The sequence below is a fragment of the Chroicocephalus ridibundus genome, chromosome 18, assembly GCF_963924245.1.
Source record: "Chroicocephalus ridibundus chromosome 18, bChrRid1.1, whole genome shotgun sequence".
In the NCBI taxonomy this organism is placed as follows: domain Eukaryota; kingdom Metazoa; phylum Chordata; class Aves; order Charadriiformes; family Laridae; genus Chroicocephalus; species Chroicocephalus ridibundus.
Genome location: NC_086301.1, coordinates 2,633,826 through 2,642,911, shown reverse-complemented (window position 1 = coordinate 2,642,911; position 9,086 = coordinate 2,633,826). Strand labels below are relative to the sequence as shown.

Below are 9,086 nucleotides of genomic sequence, written 5' to 3'. Positions count from 1 at the left end.
TGACTAGCAAGCATTAAAAAGGGCTATAAACTGTGATTACAAGTGACTTAACAGTGAACTAGTTAATCATCTGTTTACTCAAGTAGACTCTGAGTAGAGTGTGCCTGAAAACATTCTGGATTTGCTGTACGCTCTGAAAGTCTCCCATCTTGTAAATTTCCACAAATTCTTTCAGGAAAGCCCAAGGTGTATCAAGGTGTTAGAGTAAAGATTACGGTTAAGGAGTTACTGCAGCAGAGGAGAGCACGACAAGCAGCAACTGGTGCAGCGGTAAGTAAAAAAATCTTTTGGTGTCTGCTTTGTCTCTTCTCTCTTCATCTTTTTTTTGCTAAGACTGTAGTCTCTGGACCAAGGAGAGTGCCAAAGTCTGAGTGTAGCAGGCTGTGAGGATGGGGGAGGACATTCAGCCACAGTAACTGCAGCAGTGATCTAAACAGGTGACGGTCCGAGCCATTAGAACAGGGCGAAAGCAGAGCTGGTGTCCAGAAACGTAACTCGCTCTAGGATGGAAGGATCACATAGACAAATTTCAGTCCAACTTACAGTTATCACAGCAACTCCAGAATCATTATGCTGGATGAGCAAGGCAGGCCATGGTCACTGCCCCCATTTAAAACGTGGCCTGGCCAGGCTGAAGCATGCACAAAACTCTTTTGCAGCATCAGGTGAAGGATATCCCCAGGGCGTGCCTTCGACCCGACCTGTGCAGCTTTGAGGAGCAACCAGTGCAAAGCTCCGTCACACTAAAGCTCCCCTAACTTCCCCCTTTTCCACAAGTCTCAGCCCCTCAGGAAGCTGCTTCCAGCTGTCCCCCCCCTGCCCCTGGAGGCTTTCTCTTGTCCAGGAAATGAAGGCACCAGAGGTCCAGTGCCTACAGCACCTCCCAGGCAGTGGAGAGCGTCTGGGAATTTGGGACTTAGCAACAGCCCCAAATTTTGGCTAGCAGAAAGGAAGAACACAAGGCGTGGGCAAAGAGCCCTTAAGCAGAGCTCCATCCTGCTCCATTAGGGCTCTGTAGCATAATATACAAGTGTGCTTGACTGAATTCAGGTCTCCAATGTTTTTCGTGTCACCTGGGCAGCTTCTAGCCCCATCCCTTCTAAAGGGGGGGACAGAGGTCTCTGTGTGTGCACACGCACACATCTACTCTCTCTCTCACTCACTCTTCCAGTCTTTGTAGGAGTTCTCTAGCTCCAGCCACCCTAGGGATTTGCATAAAGAGGTTGGTAAATCATTACTTCTTCCTGATTCATGACTTTACAGGTTTGGATGGTTTTCAGATTTCATCTCCCACCTCCTGTTCCTTGTTGCAGCTGATTGCACAAAAAGCTGCTCAGCCTGCAAGCCATGGGCAGGGAGGCCTGGGTGGACAGTGCACAGAACTGCTGGGCTTTGGAAACGCTGGGTCACTCCTCCCCTCCAGCCCTAACGGAAGCAGCCTCTTCATCACAGCCAGGTGTCACAGGGCTGCGCAGAACTGGTTTTCGCTTCCCACAGCGAGTTTACACAGTGCTTGTTTTGCCCACACAGGAAAAAGTGAAAAGTGGCAGTGCAGGAGGTTACCTTTGTGATCTGCAAAAGGTACGCATTGTCCTGGAGAGGCCCCAGAGGTCAGGGCCGGCAGGATAAACTGCCTCTGTGCACTGAAAAAAGCCGAACCTGAAAACTTCTGCTGCCGGCGGTATGGCTCTGTCTGCCTTGTTACACATCTGCAGCCAAAGAGAAAAGGGGTAGTCCTACAGGCTCTTTCAGCCCAGAATAGCCAGTATTTAATGAATTAAATGCACAAGAACGTGGTGGGAAGTTGTTGCTTGGGAAATGATCCACTAACTCGAGAGCATTTTGAATAAAGGAAATGAAGAAGTCTGTATGAATTAAAACTGAGGAAAAAAAACAGTATTTGTAGTTGCAGAGAAAAATCCTTGTCCCAAACAACAAGCATCAAAACTCCTGTTGCTTTTGGGGTGGATTTCTCTCCTCCGGCAGGTCAGGCTGCTAGAGCAGATTGATCTGTCCGCTTCAGCTTCCAGCATCCCTCAGAAAATAAGACTGTCCATTTTCATAGAGGCACATAGCTGTGTTAGAGTGGGGAGCGATGTTCAGAGCTGGTTCTCAAGTGACATCAACACCAAGCACGGCGACCCAGTCCGATGCCCAGCCATGGGGATACCTGCAATTGTCTTAGTCACGTTTCAAGAGTTATTGCTTACAATTTATTAATTACTCATTCTCAATCATATTTATGCCTACAAATTCTTTGGGATCCCCTCACTGTGGAATTCATGATCCTAGAAATTAACAGCTGTTATGTTTCAAAGGCTGCCACAATCTCTGCTGAATTAACAGTAATAATGAAGTAGGACGAGCGCACCAGAAGGTGCTGTATCAAGGGCTTTACACCAGGTTGGTGTTGTGCTCCTCCAGTGCCGTTGTAGGCTCAGGGAAAAATCATGTTACGCATGCTAATCTTGTTCTGCCAATGCTAGGGAAGTTTTCTATGTCACAGCCATGAGGTAAATAAGGTTTACATAAATAGGCTGAAGCAAAATCCTGACTTACCTTAGCATGCAGAAAAATGCTCCCCTGTGTTACAGTGTATACAATTCCTTTTCTTCCCTTCTCTTTGGTCAGGTTTCTTGGGGCAGCAGCATCCAGTTTTCAGAGTCTGTGTCTCCTCACCCAGGTTGGTACAAAGCCCATCCACGTGTTCCTTCCCACCCCCTTCCCATTTTTTCCCACAGCGCACAGTCTTTCCAGCCCTTGGCTGAGGCAGGCACTGCCAGATAACTGGCAATGCGGCCAATCAGCACCTGAAAGGAGCCCACGAAATGCAGATGAGAATGCCGTGAGGCCAGCAGGGTACATATAACGCCATCCAGGAGCATGCTCACATGCTCTCATTTGTGCAGTTTATTTTTCCCACAGCAAGGAGCAAGATCCCCTTCAGGAAGGGATGCTCATCCCCTAAGGAGCAACACTGCTGGCGTCACCTTCTCCAAGCTGCAGTCTGCGGGTCCGATTGGAGTTAGAGGGCCAGGTCGCTCTGGAGCACGTTGCTGAGCTCCAGCAGAGTTGGCTGCTCTGACTCTCCTGGCAGCATCTGTAGGAGTGAGAGGAGTATCAGGTTTTCAACAATACAAAGAGTTCCTTCCTCCTAATGTGAACATCCAAGGAACAGGGGAAGGGGTGGGGGCAATAGCACTTTGGGCTCACAGGTCCTTCAATTATTCCGCAGCCAAAGCAGAGAGACCTAAACGGTTGGACAGGTGTGAATATATACATTGTATGGACAGGGAAATTATTAAATCATCAATATTTAGGAATCAATTTCCTTATGTTAATACAGAAACATGAGACATACCAAAGCTTTTTCGTCTGGAAAGTCTCCATCTGCTTATGTATTTTGCGTGCTTCTCACTTCCTCCCCACATCCAGCTAAACACTGCCACCTTGAACCTGCAAACAATGATGACTAAGTGACTCTACCCACGTGCAGTTCCATTGCCTTCATACCTGTGCCCCTCTAGGTGCACAGGGCTTTTGCTTTTAACCATATTTGAACACAGCATGAAAGGATAATAATTCTGAAAAGTCAGACTCGCGGTGAAACTGTAGGGCCAGATTCTCTAGGAACTTGCACTTTCGCCAATAATGCTACGTGGACGCAATGCCGTGTCGTCACTGACTTGCTCCATTTTGTCAGCTCAGAAGTTTGTCTCCTATCTGTCTTTGGGGGATAACAGAGCAAATTATTCCTCTGTTATCCCCTTCTTCCTGCAGATGTAGATACCCTGCACCTGCAGACTGGGTGAGGCAAAGGCACAAGCCATCTGCCAAGCTGTGAAGCATAAATCACTGCATGGCAAGCTTCTAGGTCTGTAAACAGTTGACGTTTGAAGGGAGGCCAGAGGGTCAAGAGCCTGAGGGAGTTTCCAGCTGGATCCCTGTCCAAAATGGCTGGAGCCCAAAATGTTTCCAGTAGTATTTAAAGAGCTTTGGAGCTTTGCAAGGGGACTAAAGTTCCCAAGTTAATTGCATGCTTTTAGGCCTCTCTCTCCTGGTGTCTGCTTGCCTAGAAAATTCATCCTGAACTTGAAGGACATCTTTTCTTGTCTAAATCCACAGGGCTACTGAACACATGAGAGTACTGAAACCTGACCTAGGGCAACACCCACCCTTTGTGAGATCAGATACTGAATAATCTGCTACTGTCTGGTTTACCTTCTCTTCTAGCACCTTTTGATGCAGAACCCATCTCTTCCGCTCCCAACTATTGTCCATCGTGGCAGTTTTCGAATTGCCTCTCCTGCGAAGAAAGCCCTAGCTATTTGGAGCAGCTGGTAGATTCCTGTCTTCAGACAGATGTGCCCTTAGACCCAGCCTTCAGTGCTTTCCAGACATCCTCACACTACACCTCAGATGCCTTCCAGCCAGTCCCACTCTGCTTTAACCAGGGCCTGGTAAGCTTTGTGTCCCAGGGGAACAGCCACAGGCGCACTCTGAGGGAAGATGGGGAAGGGAGTCACATCCTGGGTCAGAACAGCAGCAAATTGATTTGGAAATGTGGTTGCTTTTAGGGGCATGGGGTACAGCCACAGCAATGCAGGCTGCTTGTGTGGACTTCTGCATGGTTTCCCATTGGAAGCAGAGGACAGGGAGGCCCAGGCAAACCTAGAGACAGGCTGCAGAATAGGGAATGTCCCTTCTACAGACCCTGTAGACTTCCTGCAAAAAATAGCCCAGCTCCTGCTAGTGATTATCTAACTTGAAGAGATGTTCTCTATTAACACTAATGTCACAGGACTGCCTCTTGGGTTTAGCCTTCCAAGGGCCGAATGATCTCCCTGGGTAGCCAGACCCTCCTGAGAAAGGCAATGGCATGGAAATTTTGGCTGCTGTCCACATTTCCCCAAATGACACCCTGAAACGTCCTGGGTTTTGTTGCTTTTTTTTTTTTTTCCTTCTCTCTAACTCTAGGCTCCTGGATCCCCCAATTCAGCTGATCTCTCCAGCACATTAAACTATAGCTGCTCTCCTCCTCAGCTATCTCCTTTCACCCCGCTGACCCACAGCCCACCCTCTGCTCTGGACGCCAAGACCTATGACTACCCTGCAGAGGAGTGGTCCTGCCATACCCCCTCCCCATACACCACCTCTGCCTGCTGCTGCACCGCCTGTGGCTCCCAGCATGTGGATGACGGGGTCCCGCAGTACTTCCCCTGCCCCAGCACGGACTGCACGGACTACCTACCGCCCATGGCCATGGCCGACGACTTCTTCAGAAGGGATAGGAACTGTGACATCTGCTATAGCTAATGGGGACTGTGGTTTTACACATCCACTGTATCCAAATCAGATTAATTGCCCATGAACTATGCAAAGTTGCACTGCCTAACACAGTCCAGTTTATTCTTCACTACTCACATATTTTCTACATGATGTTTTCACTACATTAATCCTCCTGTCTTGTATGGTCAGGCGTGTTTTGTTGTTGTGGTGGTGGTTTGGGTGGTTTTTCCCCTGTTTGTTTTTGTTGTTGTTTTTAAAAAATCCTAAACTGCCTTATCAAACACATGTCATTAAACCAGCTCTTTTTGATACAAATAAATAACTTGGTATGCATGCTGAAGCCTCTTCATTCCTCACGTGCTAAATGTCAGTGCTTTTCTCTTCTGCTAACAATCTAGGATCCTGGCCCTGTTCTCACAAAGGTGAGGCAGAGAGACTCTCAGCAACCTATACAAGGAGCAACTACTCAGCAGTATGAAAGGTCTTGCTTACCATTTCCAGCAGATAAAAAGTATTTTTGCATCTCAGCACGCAGCACACTATTCAGAGAGGAAGCTGTGCAGCACCCTGCTCTGAGATGGATCTGCACCTTCTTAGACACTGCTTCTGCTCAGGCTGCCATGATGATACTCTGTAGCGGTTCTTGCAGAAAAGGAAAACCAGTTTTCCATGCGAGCTCAGGGCTTAGCCCCTGAGCCATGCGCCAGAAAGGCCTCTCGGGCCTGCACGGAGGGTGAATGCAGTGCCAGACTTCTTTGGCTGCTGCTCAACACCAGCTTCCCCGTGAAGGCAGAGTTTCAGTGAGAGGCTGATGTAGTTCAGTAGCCCTTTGTATAGTTTGGTCCGTTGATAGCAGGTTTTCTCCACCTTTCAGCATAATCAACTGAACAGGAGATAAATGATTATTTTTTTAAAGTAGATAATGGGGAAGTTATGTAAGAAAGGCAGGTATTGCTTTTGCAGAGGAGAAAAGCCATTCCCATCAGTGGTGGCATGACAAGGGAATAACCAAGACAAAGAGGCTCCAGCAAACGCTTGTAGAACATCTCTTATCACACAGACAAAAGGACAAACTGATTCCTACTGGATTAGTGTCTAGAAGGGCAGTCAAACATTTAACCAGGGCTAATGGCATTGAGCAATCTTTTACCAAAAAGGAAAGAAATAAACTAGTCAGACAATCCCTTTAGGTGTAGCATGAAGAGAAGTAAACAGAGGCGGGACATGCGGGAAGAATTTTAGGCACCTCGGACAGACTGTGAACCCTGGAGTACCCAACCAATGGGAAACAGGGGAGGGAAAAATTCGGCCGGGATTAGGAAATAAAAAGGTGTGTTTCAAGAACTGAAAGTGTGCCTACTTGCTAGGTCACCCGCTCTTGCAAGAACGTGAATAAAAGTGTGCTTCACAGAGGATTCTGCCTGAGCCTATTTCATTTGGACCGGAACTTATTTCTCACAGTTATCACACCTGAGGTATTCCCTGTTTCTTGCATAAACCCAGACCTTTCTAAGACTGTCCCTCACCTCCTTTTAATACCACTTGGTGAGGGAGACTGCCAAGACCCCAGTTTCTCAGCTGAGCACCTAGACTGGAAAGAAAGAGGCATCTCTCCATATTAAATCCAACACAAATGAAAAAAATAACTCGCCTGTAAAGACAAATACATAATTTAACTAGCAGTATCCTCACCTTCTTCTCCAGACACTTCTACAGTTAGCTGAAAAGCTTTCTTCTCCCCAGAGCTGAAATTACCCATATGGCCGAGGATGCAACAGACACACGTATGTGGCTGGCAAATAGAGAGGTTTCCTTCATTCTACCAAAAAAAAAAACCAAAAACCAACAACCAATATTTCTTCACCCTGTGAAATCTATGAAGAACTAAGGGTAACATTTTTTAATGAGACTTTATATAATGCCAGTTATGTCAACCTTCTATCCCATGCAGCCTACAGGGTTCTCATCACTTTAAATTCCGTATGAGCTAAAAATGGCTTTTTTTCCCCATGTCCAATCCAGGTCCCTGGACAGGATGTTTCATTTCTGTCATGCTAGACAAGGAGATTACACAGAGATAACCATACCTTTTCAACATCCAATTCCTTTACCTTATGCAAGGCAGCAGCTGTTTTGCCAAAATTTGCTTTAAAATACTTCAACAACTTTAAATAATATCTTCCTCTCTCCCCTATTGTTACCTGATTAATCTCAGAGTTGGCCCAAGTGATAAATGCCTTCAGTCACAGAAAGCTTATAAACAGGAGATAACAGCTGTGTCTTTGCTGCAGTTAAAGCTGTGATTACCCCTGCAAAGAGACACTCTGTCATTTCAGCAGTGCTTCAGCCCCAGAGTGTTATCTCACTGGAGGGTTACACTTCTACTGTCCCAGCCTGCTTCGCAGATTGCTTAGTGCTGGCTACTCCTGCCACCTGCTTGAGGAATGGGCACACCTTCAGCCATGTGTCAAAGCCCTTTATTACCAACATGAAAGAGCCACAAGAAGATAAGGTTGAGGCGAGATATTTGGGGCTTCTAGTGGAAATTGGGTGACCACATCCTCCCCGTGGGTTGGCAACGTTGGCCTGAGCCTAACAGAGCCAAGAAGAGGTATTCTCATGTAGCAAAGGAAAGAGCATGTGAAAATGCTAAGTAAGCATTCAACAAGGAGAGTGCTCGTATTAACACATTTTACAGCAAGGTTAGTAGTATCCTGGTCTACACAACAGTGCCGGCAAGGAAGTCAAGTATTACAGTCTAACAACATATCTCTCACCTCCATATCAGGCAGATATATAAATCTAATACATTACCAGCAGATTGCACATTTATCAGTATATTGTGGCATAGCTCTGTACAGCTATCAGTGGTTATACTGCATCTCCAAAGAGTACTGCTGTGTGCACACTGTGTGCTGTGGAGGGGTTGTGCACATCATTGAACCTATGGCTGCTGTTTAGGCATGACCACTTAGGAATGGCAGTGTGAGCACAAGCACTACAAACCACCCTACATCCCATTCTTATTCCTGTTCCTTGGATGTTGTCAGACTCAGGCAAAAAAAAAGCACCCCTCCAGTGGGGGGAACTGTCTCTTGAAGTGCTGGGCTGGTCTTGCCACTGAGCTTCCACACTCCAGGGCTCACAGGTGGCTGAGGTCCTGAGATGGGAGCATGCAGTGTGTTCTCAAAGACAGCAGATATTTAACAGCTGTTGGCCTCATGCTGCGTGGGACCAGCTGCTCTGAAATTACCAACCGCTCTGCTGGGACAAGGATATTTCCAGCAAAACGTTTCTGTGCACTGGGGTCTGTGTTAGGGTCCATTAAGTAAGTCCATTAAGCAAGCAGCGCTGTCCTCCGTTCCTTGCAGCCTCTTCCTATTTCTCTGCTACTCTTTCTCCAGTTGTTTTGCAATCCCCCATGCCAGGGACTGCAAACATGTTTTAGACACCGTTCCCCAACTCCATGTCAATAGCTCCAGGTGACACATGCAATGCAAGTAAAAGCTTGCTGACTGTTGACACAATGATGTCTTGTGGACACAAGCAAGGAAAAAAAAACAACAGAGGAGGACTATTCAAAGGTTGATTGTGCATTTTCTGGCTATGAGGAACATAATCTTTCCTTCTTTTACCCCTCTCCTCTCTTCCTTCCCCCGCCCCCCCCCCAAAAAAAGGCGGGGGTTAAAGGAAAGTAGCTTGGGTCATAACTCCAACGGTGCGGGCACTGCACTAAACACTGGCATTTCATCAGTCCCTGCCAGGTGAAGTTCTGCCAGCCTATATAAACCTATGTT

General features: G+C 47.0%; 1 protein-coding gene across 1 annotated transcript; it reads left to right on the top strand.

Moving 5' to 3' along the window:
- Positions 1-114: 114 nt before the first annotated feature.
- Positions 115-6,696, top strand: POU2AF3 (POU class 2 homeobox associating factor 3; the record flags this gene model as incomplete). Its single annotated transcript, XM_063355503.1, has 5 exons — positions 115-270; positions 1,531-1,581; positions 2,632-2,683; positions 4,234-4,460; positions 4,978-6,696. Coding segments are annotated over 5 exons (825 nt in total), but the record flags the coding sequence as incomplete, so codon positions are not given.
- Between the last annotated feature and the right edge of the window lie 2,390 nt (positions 6,697-9,086).